The 25,041-nt window shown below is 49.7% G+C and overlaps 1 protein-coding gene across 1 annotated transcript; it reads left to right on the top strand.

Moving 5' to 3' along the window:
• Positions 1 to 15,160: 15,160 nt before the first annotated feature.
• Positions 15,161 to 24,525, top strand: CCDC177 (coiled-coil domain containing 177). Its single transcript, XM_024998100.2, has one exon. It carries the CDS (start codon positions 16,491 to 16,493, stop codon positions 18,585 to 18,587), a length of 2,097 nt encoding a protein of 698 aa, XP_024853868.1. The 5' UTR covers positions 15,161 to 16,490; the 3' UTR covers positions 18,588 to 24,525.
• The last annotated feature ends 516 nt before the right edge of the window (positions 24,526 to 25,041 follow it).

Genomic DNA, 25,041 nt, shown 5'->3' with positions numbered 1-25,041 from the left:
ATTGCACAGTTTGATCTCGTTGCCACCGAGACGGTCTCAAGCTGACGTTGCTCAGCATAGTTAATAATGTGCTTGAACTTGAGTATCTTTAGGTGGAGCAGGCCCATTCTCATGCTGCCATGGGCGGACCGTCCACTCTGCATTGCAAGCACTTGCTATAGAGGATACAATTATCTGGCTGGTAGCCTAACAATTGTTTTAAAAAATGATGGGCCTTACTTCTCACACATATTTTTAAGTCCAACCTTCTCTGGGAGGTATGAGGAGGGTATTCTCCAGCAACTGACTCCCTCTCCAGGGCTGTTGGTCTTTGAACATCTGTGCAGACATAGCATGGCTTTGAGCTGATCTGGATTTTAATCCTGGTTTCACTGATTAGCTGGGTTTAAAGGACTTCTCGTTGTAAACCAGAGCTCACTTCTGCTGATTCATTGATATGCATCAAACATCTTCAAAACACCCATGAAAAGTGAAATTGTTTGTCGCTCAGTTATGTTTGACTCTTTGCGATCCCACAGACTATAGCCCACCAGACTCCTCTGTTCATGGAATTATCCAGGCAAGAATACTGGAGTGGGTAGCCATTCCCTTTTCCAGGGGATCTTCCCAACCCAGGGACAGAACCCGGGTCTCCTGCATTGCAAGCAGATTCTTTATTGTCTGAGCCACCAGGGAAGCCCCACTAGTTAAATTATTAAATTATTGTCCATCCTTAACAAGAAATACTGTGCGGTGATAAGGATAGGAAGTATCTCCAAGATATATTGCATGTGTGCTCAGTCACTAATGTATCAATAAAAAAGGGAAAGATGTGCTTATAGTATATCAATTTTAGTTTTCTAAAGAAACGTGGATTATACAGACATATAACTGTTGTTTACACCCATTATCTCTGGGAAACATGCACAAGAAAGTAATTTTGGTTCAGAGTGGGAAATTGGAAACCAGTGTCAGAAAGACCTCCTTCTCATTGTGTATATCTTGTACGATCTGGATTTTTTTTTTTTTACCATGTATACATTTTCCCTTCTAAAAATAAAAATTTTAATACAACAAAAAGTGAAAAAAAAAAGTCTGCATCATTTATCCCAGTAATTCCACTGTGACTCTATCCAAGTTGGAAATGTAGACCGAATGACTGGCAGGAGTCTGACTGGGACCACGCTTCACCATCCCATCCACAAAGAGTGTCCAGGATCTTGCCTTGGATTGCCAGTATTGCCCTGATCTGCCAACCTTGTCAAGAAAAGGAAACGAAAGCAGCTGGGCTCTGTTCTTGGTGATTCTTCTTTTCCTTTTGAGGCTCACAGACCATTCACTGTCGGACCCCACCCTGGGCTGACGTCAAGTTCACTTTTTGCCCTGGGCTGGGCCAGATCATGTGGCCTGGCAACAGAAAGTCTGCAGGTCCCTGCCCAATCCCCTGGGCTGCCCAGGGCCCTGGCATCTGGCTGTGCCAAAGCAAGGAAAGGCTCCGGGGGCTGGTGGGTTGCTCTGGTGGGGAGAAGTTAAGGGCACCGTGATGGAGAGAGAGGGAGGGAAGCCATGTATGACTTTCCAACACTGAGCAGAAAGTGCCTGACATGCTCAGTGTTTGGAAGCTGTTCTTTAAAGACAGGTCCTCTCTGTGCATCCTTGAATAGAAGGCAAGTGCTCCCTGAACAGACACATTTCCCAGTTGTCATCTTAGGGAGACTTCCTTGGTGAAAAAGAGCCTCTGGTTCCTGCAGCCACTTGAGAAGAGGGCCACAGGGGCTGGGCTAGGCGGTTTGCGGGGGCTTGGCTCAGGTGGAGCTTTGTGACAGGGAGCTCTGGGTGGGGTACCCACCTGGAGTCCCCCACAAGCTGATGGGGAAGAGTGAGTAAGCTGCACTTGGCCTGGCTCACCCCCAGCCATCCTTTCTGTCTCCGTTTCCAAGTCCCTTCCTCAGGGAAGCTCTCCCCTCTCCCAGACTAGGTTATATCCTCCTTTGTTCCCTCATAGCCCTTATTCCCTGGTGGCTCAGATGGTAAAGAATCTGCCTCAATGCAGGAGACCTGGATTTGATCCTTGGGTTGGGAAGATCCCCTGGAGTAGGAAATGACAACCCACTCCAGTATTCTTGCCTGGAGAATCCCATGAACAGAGGAGCCTGACAAGCTACAGTCCATGGAGTCGCAAAGAGTCGGACACGACTGAGCGACTGACACTCATTCCATCCCTCTTTGCAACATGCACCTGTCTCTCTTTCCACCCAGCCACTAACACCACATGCTCCATGAGGACAGCAGCCACGTCTGCCTGTTCACCGCCAGCCCCAGCACCTTGCCCCTCGAGAGCATAGAGTGTCAGCTGAAGGAGCAAACGAATGGGAAAAAGGACAATCAAAGCAGGAGGGCGCCGTGCAGAGGCCCCGCTGCCCTGCACATCTGCCTCCGCCCACCTGGCCTCCCGGCAGAGACAGAGGGCAGGCTGGCCTGTTTCCTGTGCCAGGCAAGGGAAGCCGGTGTTTCCCAAAGATGCTTGTTGTCACTGTTCCACCTGCATAATGAATAACAGCCATTCTTCCCCAAGGATGAAGTCACTTCCCTGGATTCAACATAAAACCCCATAGGAAGGAAACTAGTATTTATTGCACACCTACTACGTGCCAAGCAGTTGGGTATCTTACTTAATTCTCACAACAGCTCTGCAAAGCAAACAATTTCTGTTTTCACAGATAAGGCAACTGCTGCTGCTGCTGCTAAGTCGCTTCAGTCATGTCCGACTCTGTGCGACCCCATAGACGGCAGCCTGCCAGGCTCCTCTGTCCCTGGGATTCTCCAGGCAAGGGTACTGGACTGGGGTGCCATCACCTTCTCCATAAGGCAACTGAGGCTCAGAGATGTTCAGTCATTTGTTGTGTTCATAAAATAAGATCCGAAATTTAGACAGGGAGGTGTGTGTGGTCCCGAAGCCAAGTCTCAGTGGAGGACGGCGTCCTGGTGAGCCTTAGCCCTGAGCCCTGCTGGCAATGCCCGTGGCTGCCTCTCCGCAGGACTCTCAAAAATGAGGCAATGATGGGAAGGCCCTCCCCAGAGAGGAGGAAAGAAGGGGGAGAGCATGAATAGAGAGATGAGACCAAGTATGTCTTGTGTCCATTTATTCCTCAAACCTTCTTGATATCTGTGTCAGACCCAGGGGTTGGGGACAAAATGTCATAAAATACAAGTCCTTCCCTCATAGACATCCTTATCTGTGGGTAAACTGAATAAGAAAATCAGACATTAAGTTTAGCAAAACTGATGCTGTTAGTTCATTCACTCAATTTTTAAAAATGTTTGAAGATCTCTACAATAAAATGTTTAAAAATATGTATTGTAGGGCCTTCCCTTGGGCCCATTGGTTAGGAGTCCTCCTGCCAATGCAGAGGGCACGGGTTTGATCCTGGTCTGGGAACTAAGATCCCACATACAACCCGGCAACTGAGCCCATGCAGCACAATAGGAGAAGCCACTGCAATGAGAAGCTTGCGCACAACCATGAAGAAAGGCCCTGACTGCTGCAACTGGAGACAGCCTGCACAACAGTGAAGGCCCAGCCCAGCCGATAATACATAAATACATATTTTAAAAATAAATAAAAAAGAAAATCATTCTTTTTTTTAATCTAGAAGGAATTATATTTTTTTCTTTCACCTTGCTTACTTTTTAAAAATTAATTAATTTATTTTAATTGGAGGCTAATTACTTTACAATATTGTAGTGGTTTTTGCCATACATTGACATGAATCAGCCACGGGTGTACATGTGTTCCGCATCCTGAACCCCCCTCCCACCTTCCCACCCCATCCCGTCCTTCAGGGTCATCCCAGCTCACCAGCCCTGAGCACCCTGTCTCATGCATCGAACCTGGACTGGCAATCTATTTCACATATGATAATATACATGTTTCAATGCCATTCTCTCAAATCATCCCACCCTTGCCCTCTCCCTCAGAGTCCAAAAGACTGTTCTTTACATCTGTGTCTCTTCTGCTGTCTCGTGTATACGGTCATCATTACCATCTTTTTAAATTCCATATATATACGTTAGTATACTGTATTGGTGTTTTTCTTTCTGATTTATTTCACTCTGTATAATAGGCTCCAGTTTCATCCACCTCATTATAACTGATTCAAATGTATTCATTTTAATGGCTGAGTAATATTCCATTGAAAATAAAGTCATTCTTACCCCCTTGGAGAAAAAAAAAATGTAGCTCCATTCAAACACAGCACTCAGGGTGTGAAGAAAGCCCAGAGGAGGGGTGTCCAACCCAGACTGAAGGGCCAACCACGCGAGGTGTCACTGAGGAGGGGCCATCTGAGCTGAGTTTTTCTAGACAGGACAGAATTCATGGGGCAAAGGGGCAGGAAATAAGCATTGCCGGCAAAGGCTACGTGCAGAGAGAGATGCCAAAGTATGAAACAGCATGGCCTCCCGAGAGAGTTGTAAGTGCACGTCAGTTCCTTGGACTGCAAGGAATTGTTTGGACCGAGAGTCCCTTGGACTGCAAGGAGATCCAACCAGTCAATTTTAAAGGAAACTAACCCTGAATATTCATTGGAAGGACTGATGCTGAAGCTAAAACTCCAATACTCTGGCCACCCGATGCGAAGAACTGACTCACTGGAACAGACTCTGATACTGGTAAAGATTGAAGGCAGGCAGAGAAGGGGACGACAGAGGATGAGATAGTTGGATGGCATCACCGACTGGATGGACATGAGTTTGAGCAAGTTTCTGGAGCTGGTGATGGACAGGGAAGCCTGGCTTGCTGCAGTCCATGGGCTCGCAAAGAGTCGGACACAACTGAGCAACTGAACTGATGACTGAACTGACTGTCAATTCCTATGGCCAAAAGGAGGAAGATGCTTCCTTCAATTTCTTCTGCAGAATTGTCCCTCGATTTAACATTCCTCTGGGCTTTAGGGATTGGGTTTGCTGTTTTCCGTCCTGATTTCTCACTTTTGAGGATAGCATGAGAACTACCAGATGAGCGGAGGAAGGGCGCCACCTGGAGGCCACAGTGTGAAGCGAGCATCGAGTTTCCTCCTCAAAATTTGCCTTCAGTAAACAAAATAATCCTGCCTGCCATTCAGCTTTATCAAAGAGCTGAGCATCAGGGAAAGCCCCTAATCTCCAGGGACAAAAGGCGAAATGAGTAGCGGGCAACATTTCCAAATGGAGAGAGGAACTGAAATTCAAGTTAAAGACATGACTTACAGGCATAAAGGAAATTAGCCAAAAAGCTTGGACTTGCTCATCATTTCATTCAAATTTAGCAATAATAATAATGATATTCTATTTGTGGAGTGCTTACCATGTGCCAGCCACATGGGTACGCTGTGCTATATGCTGAACATAGTCCCTCTTGTTTAATTCTCAGCAACAACCTTATAAGAGAGATACTACTGTACTTATTTTGTGGTGAACAGAGAGCAGTTCAGAGAGGTGGACTAACTCTCCCAGGATCACACAGCCAGGACACGGAAAAGCTGGGATTTGAACCCAGGTTTGTGGACTCAGAAGCTCAAGCTCTCAACCGATGAGTTAGACACCCGATGGATATGGCCATTAAACAGGTCCAAAAAGGAACTCATCATCTTTGCCCAAATCTTCCCCTTCCCCCTGCAGATGGTACTTCCATCCCAGCAGATGGTACTACCCTGCCCACATCCAGTTGCCTAAGCCAGCTTTCTAAGAGTTTTGATCCCATACCTAATCACTCACCAATTTGTGATTCTCTCATAAATATCTTTATCATTTTTCTATTCTCACTGCTGCCTTAGTCCAGGCCAAGGCCATCTCTTGACTGACTGGATGCTCTTCCGGCAGTCTCTCTCCTTCCACCAGCACTTGTGTGATCGATTTACAGTCATCTCCCCCATTATTCACTCCATGACAATAGGGTTCCACTGCTATAAAGAGATGGGAATACCAGACCACCTTACCTGCCTCCTGAGAAACCTGTATGCAGGTCAGGAAGCAACAGTTGAAACGAGACATGGGACAACAGACTGCTTCAAAATTGGGAAAGGAGTATGTTAAAGCTCCATGCTGTCACCCTGCTTATTTAACTTAACATGCAGAGTATATCATGCAAAATGCTGGGCTGGATGAAGCTCAAGATGGAAGAAAGATTGCCAGGCGAAATATCAGCAACTTCAGATATGCAGATGACACCACCCTAATGGCAGAAAGCGAAGAAGAACTAAAGAGCATTTTGATGAAGGTGAAAGAGGAGAGTGAAAAAGCTGGCTTAAAACTCAACATTCAAAAAACTAAGATCATGGCATCTGGTTCCATCACTTCATGGCAAATAGATGGGGAAAAAATGGAAACAGTGGCAGATTTTATTTTCTTGGGTTCCAAAATCACTGCAGATGGTGACTGCAGTCATGAAATTAAAAGATGCTTGCTCCTTGGAAGAAAAGCTATAACAAACCTAGACAGCATGTTAGAAAGCAGAGACATCACTTTGCCGAAAAAGGTCCATATAGTCAAAGCTGTGGTTTTTCCAGTAGTCATGCACAGATGTGAGAGTTGTACCATAAATAAGGCTGAGCACTGAAGAATTGATGCTTTTGAACTGTGGTGTTGGAGAAGACTCTTGAGAGTCTCTTGGACTGCAAGAATATCAAACCAGTTAACCCTAAATGAAAGCAGTCCTGAATATTCATTGGAAGGACTGATGCTAAGACTGAAGCTCCAATACTTTGGCCACCTGATGTGAAGAGACGACTTATTGGAAAAGACCCCGATGCTGGGAAAGATTGAAGGCAGGAGGAGAAGGGGACAAAAGAGGATGAAATGGTTGGATAGCATCACCGACTCGATGGACATGAGTTTAAGCAAACTCTAGGAGATGGCAAAGGACAGGGAAGCCTGGCAGTCCATGCTTCCTGCAGTCCATCGGGCTGCAAAGAGTTGGACACAACTGAGTGACTGAACAACAACAACGATGCACAGTGTTCAGTGTTAGAATTTCCCCTTTTTAAAAAAAGGAGTGTGTGTATGTCAGAGTGTGTGTGTGTGTTGCCAGATAGTTGGGGGAAAGGCCTGTGGGAACAGGAGCTACACAGAGTAATCCCTCTGAAAACAGAAGTGGCCTGAAGCACTGAGCAGGCAGGTGGCTTCATGCCAGAGACAGATGACCCAGCAAGAGAGGCAGAGACAGAAGACAAGTCTGGGTCACGAGCAACAGCTCCTCCTTTGCAAAAAATTATTTTTACTTATTTATCTGGTTGTTCTGGGTCTTTGCTGCAGCATGTGAACTCTTAGCTGTGGCATGTGGGATCTAATTCCCCCACCAGGGACTGAATCTAGGGCCCTCTGCATTGGAAGTGTGGAGTCTTAGCCACTGGACCACCAGGGAAGTCCCAAGAGCCCCTCTTTTGAGCAGACCCTTAAATGTTTCACAGTCAAAATGCCCAGGGGACCCCCAGGATCTGGCTGTACTGAGGACTGAGGCCACTTCTCCAGTATCATACAAAATGGAATGAGGTGTGGCCCTTCTGGGAGTAAGGGAAAAACCCCACTAGGTTAATTGTAAGACTCCCTCTAGATCTCCTTGCTGGCACACCTCCCACAGGACAGTCCTCAAACATGAGCATCATCTGCTTAAGACACTTAACTCTAAAGATTCATCCAAGTGGCCTAATAGCTCAAAATACTGTGACAAGGCCAGTTTCATGGGACATACGGTGGGCAAAGTGCACCAATTATACCCTGTTCCCTTTTGCTGATGCATTGATCAGGAGGGTCTACGGTGCACCATGCTCTAAGCAGTTGTGAGCAGAAACAGACCTGGACCGGTCCTCCCACAGCTCCGAAGTCCCTGCTGCCTACACACCAAGCTGTGTAACTGGGCTGGCGGGCTCCAGGTAATCATTCGCTGCTGCTGCTGCTGCTAAGTCGCTTCAGTCGTGTCCGACTCTGTGCGACCCCATAGACGGCAGCCCACCAGGCTCCTCCGTCCCTGGGATTCTCCAGGCAAGAACACTGGAGTGGGTTGCCATTTCCTTCTCCAATGCACGAAAGTGAAAAGTGAAAGTGAAGTCGCTCGGTCGTGTCCAACTCTAGCGACCCCATGGGCTGCAGCCCACCAGACTTCTCCGTCCATGGGATTTTCCAAGCAAAAGTACTGGAGCGGTTAAAAGCAGCAAGGGAAAAACAACAAATAACACACAAGGGAATTCCCATAAGGATAACAGCTGATCTTTCAATAGAAACTCTTCAAGCCAGGAGGGAATGGCAAGACATACTTAAAATGATGAAAGAAAATAACCTACAGCCCAGATTATTGTACCCAGCAAGGATCTCATTCAAGTATGAAGGAGAAATCAAAAGCTTTTCAGACAAGCAAAAGCTGAGAGAATTCTGCACCACCAAACCAGCTCTCCAACAAATACTAAAGGATATTCTCTAGACAGGAAACACAAAAATGGTGTATAAACTCGAACCCAAAACAATAAAGTAAATGGCAACGGGATCATACTTATCAGTAATTACCTTAAACGTAAATGGGTTGAATGCCCCAACCAAAAGACAAAGACTGGCTGAATGGATACAAAAACAAGACCCCTACATATGTTGTCTACAAGAGACCCACCTCAAAACAGGGGACACATACAGACTGAAAGTGAAGGGTTGGAAAAAGATTTTCCATGCAAATTGGGACCAAAAGAAAGCAGGAGTCACAATACTCGTATCAGATAAATTAGACTTTAAAACAAAGGCTGTGAAAAGAGACAAAGAAGGTCACTACATAATGATCAAAGGATCAATCTAAGAAGAAGATATAACAATTATAAATATATATCCACCCAACATGGGAGCACCGCAGTATGTAAGACAAATGCTAACAAGTATGAAAGGAGAAATTAACAATAACACAATAATAGTGGGAGACTTTAATACCCCACTCACACCTATGGATAGATCAACTAAACAGAAAATTAACAAGGAAAAAAAAAAAAAAACATGTATCTATAAAGTTCACTAAAGCAAAGCACAGTAAAATGAGCTATGGCAATAAAAGGCGTTAAATTAAAAAAAAAAAAAAAGTACTGGAGTGGGGTGCCATTGCCTTCTCCGAGGTAATTATTTATCTTCAGGTAATTTTTTTTCTTTCCTATTTTCTGTATTTCTAATTTCCCATTCTGATAAACATGTATTATTTCAATGAAGTATGAAATAAAACATATTTATGTTTAACAACTATTACCTTTACCTGCTGGTTTGTGTGATAAATTTCTTCTTAAGGCTTTATTCTCAAGAACTGGGAATGATTCCTTTTGACACTGCATACTGCTCTGTGTCTAATCAGGAGACAGAAACTACACAGTAATTTAAAGTGAAAGTGAAAGTCACTCAGTCATGTCCGACTCTTTGTGGTCCCATGTCCTATACAGTGCACGGAATTCTCCAGGCCAGAATACTGGAGTGGGTAGCCTTTCCCTTCTCCAGGGGATCTTCCCAACCCAGGGATCAAACCCAGGTTTCCCGCATTGCAGGCAGATTCTTTACCAGCTGAGCCACAAGGGAAGCCCAAGAATACTGGAATGGGTGGCCTATCCCTTCTCCAGAGGATCTTCCTGATCCAGGAATCGAACCAGGGTCTCCTGCATTGCAGGTGGATTCTTTACCAACTGAGCTATCAGGGAGGCCCACACAGTAATTTAAAGGGGAAGCTGAATATAAAGAGGTACTGAGCTATGAAAAGAGAGTAAATATGAAGATATAAAGCAAATGCTCGAAGGTTCCCTAAGGCTGAGGGGAGTCCTCAAGGAAAGACAACTTGGAAGGGGTGCCCCTTCCTCAAGGTTGGGGCTCAGACCGCCCTGGACAGGGTGTGGCTGCAGCCCACTGGTATGGGGCAAAGAAGTTTAGGGCAGAGGTGCTTTGCAGTTGCTGGGTGAACAGGAAACAATTGTCGCCGGCGCACAGAGGCTGGTGAGAGGGAGTGAAGGGGACACTACAGGCTCAAGGCTCGGAGCACGTGGTGTCTGCCTCAGGAAGGCATGGGAAGCTGGTCCCCAGGCTTGAGCCAGGGCGGCAAGGTTGCCAAGAGACTGTCCTGAGTATGCAGCTGGAGTTGGGGGTGGGGGGCCCACAGAACAGTCCCACACACCTGAACTGCTCACTATGGAGCAGAAGAAAGAAAAGGTAAAAAGCGACCAGGGAGAGATGCTGTCTTCCTCCTGCAAGGATCCTGCAGCTCCCTCACCTGGAAACCTCAGCATCGTGCGTGTGTGTTAAGTCACTTCAGTCATGTCAAACTGTGTGTGACCCTGTGAACTGTAGCCCGCCAGGCTCCTCTGTCCAAGGGATTCTCCAGGTGAGAATACTGGAGTGGGTTGCCATGCCCTTCTCCGGGGATCTTCCTGACCCAGGCATCGAACCCGCATCCCTTATGTCTCCTGCACTGGCAGGCAGGTTCTTTACCACTAGGGCCACCTGGGAATTATGCAGAGCAAGTACTGACCGGTAAATTAGGAGGTGCAAGGCAATAAATTCATAACTGGCACGAGCTGTTATCAGTCATTAGCATAGGGGTTGCCAAGCTTTTTCTATAAAGAGCCTGATAGTAAATATCTTAAGCTTTCTGAGTCATACAATTTCTGTTAAAGCTATTGAATTCTGCCACTGTTGCATGAAAACCAGCAGAGACAACAAGTCAACAAATAAGCATCGCTATTCCAATGAAACTTGATTTACAAAAATAGCCAGTGGTTTTGATCCACAGATCATTTGCCAACTCCTGATTTAGAACTTTAGATTGAATCATCTGTTCTGCGAAGGGGATTACATAGAGAGGAAGGGGGATGAATGCACAGAGCTGAGGTGGGTGGTGGAGGCTAAGAAAAAGGAATTTAAATGGAGATAATACCAACATTGTGTTTTATTTTGTCCAAATTAGATGAGTGCTATGTACTGAATGCTTGTGGCTACCCACCCCCCCAAAAAAAATCCATTTGTTGAAACCTTAACGCTCAATGCAATGGTGTTGGGAGATGGAGCCTTTAGGATGTAATTAGGGCATGAGGATAGAGCCCTCATGATGGGCTTCATGCCCTTACAGGAAAAGACAGGAAAGGGCTTGCCCTCCGCCATGTGAAGATACATAGAAACGGTCATCTAGAAACCAGGAAGTGGGTCCTTACCAAGCACTGGCTCTGCCGGTATCTTGATCTTCTCCATCTTCAGAACAGTGAGAAATAAATTTGTTTTTTAAACCACTTAGTCTATGGTAATTTATTATAGCAACCCAAACTGACTAAGACAGTGAGCTATTATACTAAAGGATCTAGTGGGGGTACTTAATACATTTTTATCTCTAAGGGTCTCTGCAAGACAAAGGCCATGTTGTGCCTTCTTCTTTTCAGGAAGCTGAGACTGAGAGAGGTTAAGACACTTGCCTCAACTCATAAAGGCCAGCTGAGCCAGAATTTGAGTGATTAAACTGACGCCTAAGACTGCTGTGTCTACTGCCCCTCTTGCAAGGGACAGGTGGGTGTTCCCCAGCTGGGCTGCTTTTTTGGCTAGGTACCCTAATAAAGTTGGATTTAATGATCCTGATTGTTGACAGGCTGGGACTCCCAACCTGGAGGAAATCAAAGCTTAACCTGTGATAAGCCCATCTCCTGAAATGTCCAGGGCACTTAGAGATGAGAGCTGAGTGCTATCTGACTTTTCAATGGCGCCCCATCAATTACCAAGTTGATGCTGAACTGTCTGGCTAGGTCACTGTCCTAGTGACCTCTGCTCCAGTAACCCTCCCAGATAAAGAATCATTTCTTAATCAAGGGTGCAACATTTGTTGGGCTTTCCCTTAATATATTGCTGACACTACACGTGTCCTTATTCTGATCACACCTATTAGATGAGATTTTTCAAAACAAATAGTAAGGGGGCTTCCCTGGTGGTCCAGTGGTTAAGAATCTGCCTTGCAATGCAGGAGACACCAGTTCAATTCCTGGTCCAGGAAGATCTCACATGCCTCAGAGCAACTAAGCCTGTGTACCGCAACTGCTGAATCTACACTCTAGAGCCCTTGCTCTGCAACGAGAAGTGCCACCACACTCAGAAGCCCATCACCACAATTAGAGAAAGCCTGCGAGCAGCAACAAAGACCCAGAGCAAACAAAATTAAATTAAAAAATTTTTTTCATAAAAAAATAGCAATGATTTTATTACTGTTCATTGAAACGTGTCAGTCTAGGTACTTTGCTTAATTTCCAGTTCTGACAACAACCCTGAAAGGTGGCTATTACTGTCTCTATTTAAGAACAAAGGTGACATTTACATAGCAGACATTATTAATTCTTGAGGTAAGCAATTTGGTAGGATCTTATGTAAGGAGGGGAAAATTGAAGTAAAGAGGTTTGAGGAGGTTGACCTGACCACCCCACTTATCTCCATCTGAATCCACGTCTCTCCAGAGGTTTAATTTGGAGTGGAAAGACAATGCACAGGACCCACTCAGGATGAGACTGAGCCAGGTCTAAAGCCCAGCCTTATCTCTTACTAGCCATCTGACCAATCACTCCTTTTCTCTACGGAGGGCAGTTCATGGCATTTCCGTATGTCTTGTAAAGGCTTTTATTCTAGACTACTTTTCAAGGATGTTTGTACAACAAACCTCCTTAGAAGACAGAGATAGTGTTTCCCTCAACGTGAGAGGGAAGATTTGTTTTCTCCCAGGATAACAAAAATAATGCCTCCCTCAGGGGCAAAGTTTAAACAGGTTTGCTAGCAGCTGCCTTTAAAAGGGTATGGTCTACACAGCTGAGCGACCCTCAACTTTGCAGCATGTGTGCTAAGTCGCTTCAGTCATGTCTGACTCTTTGTGACCCTATGGACTGTAGCCCTCCAGGCTCCTCTGTCCATGGGATTCTCCAGGCAAGAATACTAGAGTGGGTTGCCATGCCCTCCTCCAGGGGATCTTCCTGACCCAGGGGTCAAACCTGCATCTCTTACATCTCCTTACCTGGCAAGCGGGTTCTTTACCACTAGCGCCACCTAGGGTTACAAAGAGGAGGACACGACTAAAGCAATTTAGCAGGTACGGCCTCTACTAAGCTTAGGGTCTCTCTCAGCTGTGACACAAACCCATGTATAACCCCTATCTGAACCCACATCTCCATTGCCCCACGACACTTGGGGAGCAAGAGGGATCAACAAAAACACAAACTTCATGCCATCTGCTGTACCTGAATAACAAAGTCCTTTGTCTCTGACCCAGTTTCATGTCTTCCATGAACATCTATGAATGGTGGCAGGCTAACTTACTAGCATGAAAGTAGGATAAAATCTCATGCCCTTCACAGTCCTTAACACTTTCACCCAAATGTCAAAAATAGTAACTTTCAGGTTCTCACCTCCCACTGCCCCCCAACCTCCTGTGGTTTGGCATCAGCTCCCAGGACACTACTGAAGCTATTTCTGCTGATGTCACCAAAGACTGTCTTTCTGCTGGCTTCTGTGGGTATCTGATTCAGACAAACCTTTCTGAACCTTTGCAGCCTTAACAATAGGGGCATATCCTCCTTCCGAAGTGCGCTACCATTAGATTCCACGAGACCGAACTTTTCTGTCCTTATTGGTCCCTTTCATGGACTCCTCTTCCCTTAGCAGCCCCATCAATGCCCTGCCCACCTCCCGATTGCTTCACTTGCCCTCCCTGGATGATCTCACTCACACTGTTTGAGAACCTGAAATATGGTTCAATTCAGTCCAGTTCAGTCGCTCAGTCATGTCCGACTCTTTGTGACCCCATGGACTGCAGCATGCCAGGCTTCCCTGTCCATCACCATCTCCTGGAGCTTGTTCAAACTCATGTCCATCGAGTCGAGATGCCATCCAACCATCTCATCCTCTGTTGTCCCCTTCTCCTCCTGCCTTGAATCTTTCCCAGCATCAGGGGCTTTTCCAATGAGTCGGTTCTTCGCATCAGGTGGCCCAAATATTGGAGCTTCAGCTTCAGCATCAGTTCTTCCAAAGAATATTCAAGACTGATTTCCTTTAGGATTGACTGGTTGGATCTCCTTGCAGTCCAAGGGACTCTCAAGAGTCTTCTCCAACACCACAGTTCAAAAGCATCAATTCTTCAGCACTCAGCTTTCTTTATGGTCCAACTCTCACATCCATACACGACTACTGGAAAAACTGATGCGATAAACTCTAGCTTTAGTCCAGACCTGTGACACAACTTACTAGGCGCCTTACCACTCACCTTCCCAGCTGAGTGGCTCCACCTCAAACCCAAGTGGTCCTAAAAGGAACCCATCCTTCCTTGGCCCTTCACACCACCTAATCCTCCTTCTTGGACCCAGGCTCTCGGTTTGTGGCACACTCAGCCAGCTTGTCGCTTCAGGAAGCCATCCTTGCCCCTTCGCTGCTCCTCACACCCCACAGCCAAGCTCCCTTTGAGTACTGTTTCTCTTACTCTCGGGAATCTGTACACCCCCACTTCCCACCAGGCCCAGGCCTCCTGTTGTTTCTCCTCAGGCCCCAATCCTTCCTGCCTTGGGTGACTGTAGTGCCCAGTTAACTTGGTTTCCTGCCTCCCTTTTGCCCCCCAAAGCCTTCACCCCATCGTTGCCAGAGCTATGTTCCTAAAGTATTAATATAAACTGAATCATGTCATCTCCCTCACTGCCTGTCCGAAACGTCACGGTTATTAACGACAGAGTTCACCATGCTCTCTAAATGTTATGTCCCCCTCCCCCTCCAACCCTTTCCCTTAAGTACCCCTTCCATCTGTCTGCTGCAGCCACTGCCGCTCAAACTGCAAAAGAGGTGGTGAGGAGGTGTCTCTAAAGAGCACTCATAACTGGCACTGACTGGTTTTAATCGCTATTGTCTGGAACCAGGAAGTCCTAAAATGTTGCGCTAAACCCTAAACACATCTTCTGCCTGCCTCAAACCTGTTTGAATGTCCTTGATTTTTCTTTAAAAAAATAAAGTCATGGTTCGGATCAGGAGCCATAGTGCTACCAAATTGCCATCAAGATTGTTAGCTTGTCAGGCTGAGAAACAATCTGAGCAAGTCCTTCATTCTGCCTAGTTAAGGTGCTGATAGAATAGGGTTTCTTAATAAAAATATTATATATATATTAGGTATGTATGTATAATGTATCATTTATATACATTCCACCCCCCCCCAACTTCTCTTTGCTTTCTAAGCAAGCAAATCAACACCCTTGAGCGTCCACCAGGAGGCGCCAGGGGGCGTCGAAAGACCTGCGGTCCCTTCGCGATTGGCGAGGCGGCGGTGGATGCAGCAGCGATGGAACCCGGCTTGCTTCCTTTTTTAAGAATCAGCGTGAGGGAAGGGAGCAGATCTGCGTTATTTTAGGGAGACCTTGTCGCACTCCCCCTCCTGCGGGTAGGGAGCGTCTGGGGTGTGCGCGGCCCCATGGAGAGACGCTGGCGGCGGTGGCGGCGGCGGCAGCTGGGGCTACTATAGCGGCTGCGGCCGGCGGTAATCCGACCCCGCCGGCGAAAGGACTGAAGAGGCACAAGGGAAAGCGGCGAGCTGCGAACAAAAGCCTCGGCGCGGGGCCGAGCCCGGGACGTGGGGTAAGCGCACCGGCCCGGGCACCAGGGAAGCGGACGGGCTCACTGAGCTCCAGGAGCCCAGCCTCGCTGGGATACGGTGGGGCCACTCGGAGGACGTCTGGGGACAGGTGTCCGAGCCTAGACTGGGGTGGATGGCGCTTTTAGCACGGCTTTAAGAGAGAATCGGGTGCATCTGGGAAGACCCAGGCTCCTTCATCACCCCGGGCGAAACCCGGTGGTGGGGACGCGGGGAAGGCGGGCACAGCTCCTTGCAAGCCCTGCCCAAGAGGCAGGAGCAAGGATCGATCAGCCCTCCCGGGGAGGTCTTTTTCGGGCAGAGGCACTTCTCTCCTCTCTACCGTCACCTCTGGGCCCTACGGCCTGGGTCTCCTTTGGCAAAAGGGAAATCAACTATAAACTTCTTCCCTGGGCAAATGGGGTCTTCACAGCAGTGCACTGTGAAGATGCACAGACCTCCTTTTTTGTTTCTGCAAAGCTGCCTCCCCGGTCGCCCGCCTAAGCGACAAATGAATACGCTAATCCTCTCGGGAATCCTCCAGAGCCTCTCGGGTCGGCTGGCGCCCGCACCTCGATCTTTTCATTTTAACCTGCAACAGGGAGGAGATGCATCTAGCGGGCCAGACGCCCGGGGGGAGCTTGGCCACGGGCCTCCGCCCCGCACTCCGGCGCTGAGGGAAGCAGAGGCTGTGCATCCTCCCGCCCGCTTGGGTTTTCAGGGCATCGGTATTAGGACTTACATTCCACCGGGCCTTTGAGCCTAATCCCAGAGCGGATTAAGTTGGGTGAGGGGGGGGATGAACAGGAATGGGGGATTGGGGGGGGGGTGGACTGCTTTTAAATGTATTCCTTGATGTCCCTCCCTTGTTATCCGCAGTGACTCCACAAAGGGACAGGGCTCAGCCATGGTGGATCCCGTGCCTGAAGAGGAGAAGCTGGGAGCCGAGCCCGGAGGCTCAGGAGGGGACGAAGCCGCCGCTTCGGTGCCCCCTGACTCCCAGGGAGCCCAGCAGCCCACGGCGTCTTCGGCCTCGGCCTCCGCCGTGGCGCCCCGCAAGGCTGAAGTCCCGCCCGCGGCAGAAGGCGGGCAGAGGGAACAGTCCCCGCTGCTGCACCTCGACCTCTTCAACTTCGACTGTCCGGAGGCCGAGGGCAGCCGGTACGTGCTGACCAGCCCCCGCTCGCTAGAGGCCTGCGCCCGCTGCGCCGTTAAGCCTGTGGAGCTGCTGCCCCGGGCCCTGGCGGACTTGGTGCGCGAGGCCCCCGGCCGCTCGATGCGAGTGGCCACTGGGCTGTATGAGGCTTACGAGGCGGAGCGGCGCGCCAAGCTGCAGCAGTGCCGGGCCGAGCGCGAGCGCATCGTGCGCGAGGAGAAGCGGCGCCTCTTCACGCCGTTGGGCCCCGCGGCCGCCGCGGCCTCGGCCCCCAGCGCGGGCAGCAGCAGCAGCTGCAGCAGCGCCAGCCTCCCGGCCTCGCCTGCCCCGCGCGCCGCTCGCAAGGCCTCCTCCAGCCCGTCCCCGGCCCGGACCCAACCACCGCCCGCGGGGTCGCGGGCAGGTAGGAAGAGCCACTCACTGGACTCCCTGTCCCGCCGGCGGGAGGGCGCCCTCAGCTCCGAGTCCGGAGCGTCGTCGTCGTCCTACAGCGGAGAGAGCCTGCGGGAACTGCACTGGCCGCCGCGGGCCTCGGCCAGGAACAGCTGCGCGGCGGGGTCGGCGGCCTCGGCTCCCAACCCCCTGGGCCGCCCATCCGCCCTGGCCCTGGTTCCGCTCACCGGCCGCAGCTTCAGCCTCGGCGACCTGAGCCACTCGCCCCAGACAGCTCAGCACGTGGAGCGCATCGTGCGCCAAGTGCGCGCCGAGCGGGGTCTGCGCGGGGTGCCCGAGCGCGACCGGAAGATCGCGGCGCTGATGTTGGCGCGGCACCAGGAGGAGCGCCTGCTGCTGGAGCAGCGCGCCGCGGCCCACGGCCAGTGGGAGCAGCAGCGCGTCCGCGCCGAGCAGCGGCGGGAGCGCGAGGAGCGCGAGAAGCAGCGCGCCCTGGAGCAGGGCCGCCGGGCCTGGGCCGCGCAGGTGGAGGAGCGGCGCGGCCGCCGGGGTCGCGAGGAACGCGAGGAGGCGCGGCGCCGGCAGCGACAGTGCGAGCGCAGCGAGGAGCGGCGGCGGGAGCTGGCCGAGCGCCAGGGACTGCTGCGGCGGGAGCGGGCGGAGCGCGCGGCCCGGGAGGATCGGCAGCGCAAGCTGCAGCAGGAACAGAACCTGAAGCAGCGGGAGGAGGGTCTGCAGGAGGTGCGCGAGCGGGCCGAGCAGGTCCGCAGGGAGCGCGCTAAGCGCGCGGCCCAGGTCAAGCAGCAGCAGGAGGGCCAGTTGCAGCGGGAGAAACGGGAGCTTAGCCGGGTGGAGCGGGCGCGCCACGAGGCGTTGTTGAAAGGTCGGGCCCGGCAGGAACGCCAGGAGCGCGAGGGCCTGCGGAGTTCCCTGGAGGCCAGCTTGGGCCGCGCGCAGGAGAATTACGAGCAGTTGGTGGAGCAGCGCACGCGGGAGCTGCGCGAGCGGGCCCGGCGGGAGGAGCTGCAGGGCCGGCGGGCCAAAGAGGCTGCTGAGCGCAAGGAGCGCGAGCATCAGGCGCACCTGGAGGCTCTGGCCCGGGCAGGCGAGCGGCGGCTTCAGCACGCGGCGCAGGCGGCCGAGGAGGCGGTGCAGCAGAAGGCGCGGCGCGTGGGCCAGAGCCGGATGGAGAAGGAGCGGGCCCAGCGCGCCAACAAGGAGAAGGTGGAGAGGGACGAAGACTGCCGCCGGCGGGAGCTGCTCCAAGCCATCGGTCGCAAGCTGGAGCGCAGCGAGCAGCTGTCTCGGGAGCGGCGCAGCGCTCTAGAGAGCGCTCGCTCCACAGCCCGCGCCTCCTTCCACGTGCGCGAGAAGGTGCGCCAGGAGACCAACACGCGCTCCTTCGATCGCATGGTGCGCGAGGCCCAGCTGCACGCCAGCCTGGACCGTAAATGACCGCCGCAGTGCGCAGGCCAGACTGCCACGGTCAGCCCCGCGGCGCGCCATTTTGTCCGGACCGTGGGAATCGCCAGTCGGGGCACAGCACCGTGGCGTCGCCAGGCTTCTGACCAATGAGGCGATGAGAGGACTGATGTATGAGACCCTTCAGTCCGCCGCCTTTGTTTTTAAAAATCGGCTTTGTTTGGAAATGACATAGCACAATCTTCCACCACATCCCACCTTCTTGGCTCCCACCCTGGTCCTTGCCAAGGTTCCCAATGTGTCTGTTGAGTTGGAAAGGAAAAGAGCTGGGAGAAAGGGGCTGGGTCGAGAGTCGGGCAGGGCCCCCAAGGGGACAGTGCCGAAGTGACTGGCCCCTCTTGCCGCAGTCACCCCAGGCGTCTTCACAAACTTGGTATCTGAGGCGTCTGCACAGATTGCAGCAGAGGAGGCATCTCCTTGGCTCCCCTCCATCTTTTAAAATGTGGCAAGTTGCACAAAGCTCGGAGGCCTCACAGAAAAGCACAGCTCTTACAAGGTATTAGGTCACCCTCAAGTGACCGAAAAGCTATTGACTTTTGTATGCTAGATTTTTAATCTGCCACTTGTGCAAACTGTGGTCTTAGTTCTGCTAGGTTTTCTGTTGTTTCCCTTAGATTCTCTAGTTAGACAATCATCTGCCAGTAATTATCAGTTTAGGTTTTTCGTCTTTCTTATGTTCCCCAAATGACACAGGTTTGGTGATGCTGTTTAGCTTTAGTGGAAGTCCCCAGCCCGGGGATGTGGATTCCTTAGGCATCAGTGTTCCACCCCACTGAGCTTTCTTGCAGGGTATTTTCAGGGGAGGTAGTGTCTAATGGACACCTCCCAGTGTGGGGCCCACTCCTCGCAGACAGCATCCATGCCTTAAGAAGCAGAGCTACCTATGTGCCTGCCCAGGCCGATTCTGCCTCAATCTCCAGCCCTGGATGCAGTCCCAAGAGTGGGCCCCAGAGAGTTTGGGGTGTCCAGTTCCCTCTGTGAAGGGATCATCACAGCTACTCTGAGTGCAGTTACTTTACTGTGTGGGCAGAAGAGCTGGAATTTGCCTCTTTTCGGTGAGGGTCGTTCTCACTATGGTTTGACAGTGTATCTTCCTCTCCTCTCCTTCCCCGAGTGAGGAAAAAGAGGACCCACCCCTACCCGACATTGCCGGTTCCCTCTCCCCTAGGACTGAAAGTATTAAGTCAGTTTCTCCGTGCCTCACTTGCCTACCGTCCAGATGGGGCCATCGGTCCTCTTCTTTCTCCCGGTACCTCAAGGCCTCCCAGATCCAAAGCACCGCCTCGGTATTATTTGTTGGTCTTCTTTGTGCCTTTCTTGACCTGGAGTTGGGAGGCAGGAGGACTGCTGTTGGCCTAGTTTGTTTCCAGGACTATGGATTCCTGGCAGTGTGTCATGGACAGGTGGTCATTTAGCCTCTGGGGGAAAATACATGCAAGACCAGGACACTTTCTGATCCAAAAAGTCCTGTTCAGTTGTCTTTCGGCAACTTTCACCCTTCAAGTGCTTCTCTTCCGCGAAGCTGAAATCAGCCCCCAGGCATGTCCACCCAAGGACTCTACCTTCATCAAGGATGGTGGGGAGTAAAATATTACTTTTTACATGAACAGGATCAAGAAATAAAAATTGCCAAAAGAGAAGAAGAATCAGGGTAGAGAAGTATTGTATTAGACATAGTTCATGTATATTCTGTTTGGCAGAATTGTCCCTAAAGTGTCTGGTGTCTCACTCACATGCACACACACGCACACATTTCTGTTATTGACTCCCCCCACCCCCACCCCAATGAAATGCCAACAGGTACAGGAGTATTGTGTAGAAGGAAGCAGTGCTTAGCTGTTACACATCAGATGCTGTGAAACCAGGAAAGGAGCTGTGCCAAGGCTTATTTCTTGAATAGATGAAGTTTTCCTCACATTTTCATGTCGGTAACCAGGTTGTCAGTGAGCTATAATAATCAGCATTGTCGGTGAGTCAAGGGTATTTAACTAAAATGTTAGTGTGATACTGGTTCTTAACTGGTGGTTCCTGATTTGACAGAGGAGCCTCTGAGACCTTACTAGAAAGTTCCACCTAAAACCACTTCCTTCTAGGGTATATGCATTTGTTTGAGAAGGATACAGTCTGTTTTTTTTTTTTTTTTGACAAGGCGCTGAAAGGTGATCTTACCTGCCCTGTAGTCAGTTTGTTTTCTGACTTCCTGAGTGACTTTGGGTAGATCGCCTCTGTGTGCCTTGGTTTCCCCACCTGTAAAGTGGGGATCGGGACTTCTGCCCTCCTCACACAAACACTGTGGGGATGAATCAGAATCAAAGGGGTGCTCTCAGTTCTAGGACTTTGGAACAGCAGGTACAATCACTGCAATCAAGGATTATGTGACTGCACTATGCCTAGAGTGTAATGTGCCATTGTGACCTAGTGCAGAAAGAAATGTTCTCGAAAAGCACACTGTGGATCATAATGCCACATATGATGTGAGGGTCCGGGTCTGAATGTCACCAAATTAGAGATTTGCGCTTAGCGAAAAGCACAGTGTAAAGGAAACAAGACTTTGGGATTCTTTAAATATATATATAAAATTCAAGCAAAACCAGACGCTAAACCTTGTAACAGTAAGGAATGGTTCTTCCGAGTTTCCAACCTCCTGATCATCCTCTAGAGTATGGGGCTTCTGTGTATTCTAGGATAAGTACTCATGTTACTCTTTGAGGAGGAAAAATTTCCAGGACCCTTTTGTGTATGTGTGCCCTTTACTTATAGTCTTTTCTTTGAATCTATGGTAGAGAGGAATAGTGTTTCTTACTCTGAAATGCAGCAAGAGAAAATTGGAGGAGTGGGGCATGGTGGGGATGACGGACAGAGAAAGTCTTACTCCTCCTGATGTGAACATTCTCACCAAATGCCCAGAATTTGGGTTCCATGCTGCAAATTCCTACCATCCAGGAAAATACAGACTTGACGTGACCCCAGACCTTCCTACTTGCCCTCTTGGAATATCCCTTTGCTCAGAGCAGAAAGAGCATGAAATGGGATGAAGAAGAATGGGAAGGGTTGGGAAAAACTTTAGTTTGGTTCGTTACCCAGGAAACAAGCAGGACCAAACCATTTCAGGTGGAATCATCAGTTGAGCTAACCCATGGTCCTGCTCAAGCAATGACCAGTGCCTACACCACATCTGGACAGGAAGATGGAAGTTTGCTTTCAGAAGCTCACAGACTGTGAGTCTATAGTGGGAGCAGTAATTAGGATTTTCCAAAGGCAAAGAGTCTGTGGGGTAGTGAAGGTACACGAGAATGCCCTTTGTGCTCAGGCCATTCTGCAAAGCCCACCACTTAGCATCCCCCTTCCTTTAAAAAGTTCACTAAAACAGAGGGGTGATTGGCTCTACATAAGGGGCTATATCTTATTTACCATTGAGTCTGCCCGTGGTTTAGCACCTCTTATATAATAAGCACGTAAATACTAGATGGAGAAGAGGGATAGACAATGGATGGGTGGTGGTCAGAGAATGGTAACCAGAGGACATCCGTACAGGATGGATTGAATGGAGGCCTCCCTTCATCTGTCAAATTAGTATCAAGCACCTACCAGGGGGGCCAGGCATTGCTCTTAGTGCTGGGAAGACAAGGTCTCTGATATTGACCCTGGAGAACATAATATCATGAGATGAGCAGACACCTTTATCTCCTTGCTGGGCTTAACTGCCTTCCCATCGTGGTATCCAACCACAGGCAGACCCGATAGTCCTTCAAGCACAATTTCAAGTGTTTGGAGTTTCCTGGGGCTTGCCATCCTCCAGCCTACTATCATCTGGCCCTTGTTCTCTTTCCCTTAGAGGAGCCCTGATTATTCAGGTCAAATTTGTAAGGTCATGTACTTAATCAACTTTAAATTACAGTTAAAAAAAGATTAATTACCTTCAAGGGCATTATTGGTGTTGCCTTTAACAGAGGCAGTGTAAATAATGATCGTCGACGCAGAGAACCAAGCCTCAGGCCCTGCAGAGTCCCAGATCACCGAAACGGTACCAGCTCCATCATTCCACTCTTCTTGCTGAGATAAGAAACTCAACATTTCAGAAGCATTTCCAGTTTTAAAGTCCCCAAAAAAGAGATTTTTGATTCGTACTAAATTGCTAAGAACGTTCAGTGAACCAGAATATCCCACCTCGTAAAGCTTCTAGATGATTGAGATTACCCCCTGGGTTGCTATGGAGACTTGCCCATCTCCACCCTGCAGGACCCTGGGAAACACTGGGCAGAGGAGCATAAGGAAATCTGGCGTTTCTCGACACAGCCTGGGAAGGGGCTTTCAGAGATGCAGCAGACAGCTCCCGGTTCTAGAAATGTTATTTAGGCCTTAGATGTGACACGTTGGCTGGGGTATCTTATGCGGCACTGCAGCGTTATGCCTGATCACGTGCTTTGGCTGCATGACTCTTCGTAAGAGCACTACGTCTGTTCACGTCCTTGCTCTGTTCATGGAGCTCTGGTGCTCTCCACACGCACCTCCTCCCAGGCCTATGCACCCCCACGTGCCCCTAGCCCCTTATATTCTCCCTGGTGCTGCTTTGGCTTCACATAGGTCAGGGTTAGGACAGAGGGTATGGTTAGTAGCAGGTGTTAGGATATAGAGGTGGAGGGTGGTTTCTTTCTGAGGAACACTGGTAATCACTGTTTACAGTATTGTTAACTTGCTGATGCATCAAACACCATCATGTCCCACTTGAGCACAAAAAACTAGTCTGAAGTGATTTTTTAAAAATATTTTTATTTATTTATTTGGCTCTGCCAGGTCTTCGCTGGGACATATGGAATCTAGTTCCCTGATCAGGGATCAAACCCAGGTCCCCTGCATTGGGAGCGTGGTGTCTTACCCACTCGACTGCGAGGGAAGTCCCCAAAATGATTTTTCCCCCCAAAGTGATTTTTAAATTAACTGCCATGTTGAAGTGCTCGTGCCTCTCTCCTCTCCACTAGTGCAGGATTGATGGCGTGTTTTTGTGTCAGACACTTGTGCAGCTCAAGGACTGTCAGATGGCCCACCTCTACTCCTGTGTTGGAGTATACACGTGCATGCCCACACACATCCTCCTCCCCACCCCAGCATCAGCAGTCTTGCAGAGGGAGGGGTTCTGTAGCCATCTCATTCGTTCAGAGAAGGGTAAGCGCTGGGCACAGTGAGATGCCCCTTGGTGGGGGTCCACTGATCCCACCTACCTCCAGCTCCAAGACAGCTTCCGTCTCTGGCTGGTGAGCATGGTGTCCATGTTCCCAATTCCATCACTGTGCCATGTGGGTGACAAAGGCTTTTCATATTGCCACTACACTTCTCCCCCTACTTATTGTGAGAAGCTGACTGGGAAATGGAATTTGGATGCCAAAATACTGACATCCAGAACATCTCAGCATGACAGAATGACTGGTATCTTCTAAAAATCCAGTTCATTGTGGCTACCATACCTTCGAAGCAAAGCGTTCGGCAAAGGAACAAGCTTTGTTGACTTATTCAAACTATCGCCTACTATTCCACAGGCTCCTCCTGTCATCTGTAAAATGGGGACAAAAAATCCTACTTGGTAGGGAGTTATTAAATGAGTTAAATGCTTGGAAAGCGGCACGGTCCCTGGCAGATAGCACTCAATTTGTGGATTCTGTTATTTTGAACTTGGAAAGGTAGTGAAAGAAGGCCTGGGGTAGGTTGAACTTCAGCCTGGTGGGACTGGTGGACCCCAGGCTTGGCTGGCAGCCCTTTGCAGTGGTATGCACCCCTTGCTGTGTGGCAGTCCTCCAGCCGTTCCAGGGGAAGGGGCTTTGGAAAAATGGGTCCCCAGTAACGTGTTGTAGTCTAGGGTTGGGGGGATTACCATGTTTACCAAATGTTTGGCAATAAAATTGTTGTATGATGATAAGTTTTGAAATTTTACTTTAAGACTTGATGACTAAAATGACAGACTGTTTTAGGATTTGCGTCTCTTTCTTGGGGTAAAGGAAGGTGTATTGTCCTGGTTGGACCCAGTGCTTTGATAGCATCTTTAGCAGAACCAAGTAGAAGAGGGTGTGGGAGAACCGCTGTTCTGGGGTGCTCTGGTTCTGCAAGGTGTGGCACCGGGCAGGAATCCTGAGATGTGCAGCCAGCTCTGCTATGGCCCCAGGAGCATGAAGAAGAGGGTCTGGGACAAGCCCAACCTGGGAGAGCACCGATGGACTCGCTGTGCAAACCAATGTTGGACCAGGAAGGAGAGAGGTGGGTGTGCATTAGCATCACTTCATCCTCAACAAATGACATTGTCTGAGAAGGCTCAGAAAATGCTCCTGTCTCCTTCCCTGCTTCCTGGCCCTGCACACAGCTGCATGAAGGTTAGCTGAAGGACTGGATCTGTAGACATCCACATCCCGCTCCGGATGTACATCAATGCACAGAGATG

The sequence above is a fragment of the Bos taurus genome, chromosome 10 (genome assembly GCF_002263795.3).
Source record: "Bos taurus isolate L1 Dominette 01449 registration number 42190680 breed Hereford chromosome 10, ARS-UCD2.0, whole genome shotgun sequence".
Taxonomy (NCBI): domain Eukaryota; kingdom Metazoa; phylum Chordata; class Mammalia; order Artiodactyla; family Bovidae; genus Bos; species Bos taurus.
The sequence above is the reverse complement of the archived record's forward strand: the minus strand, read 5'-3'. Positions and strand labels throughout refer to the sequence as shown.

Bases quoted from the DNA above. Each gene is read 5' to 3' on its own strand.
- CCDC177 (XM_024998100.2), top strand. From the start codon at position 16,491: ATGGTGGATCCCGTGCCTGAAGAGGAGAAGCTGGGAGCCGAGCCCGGA.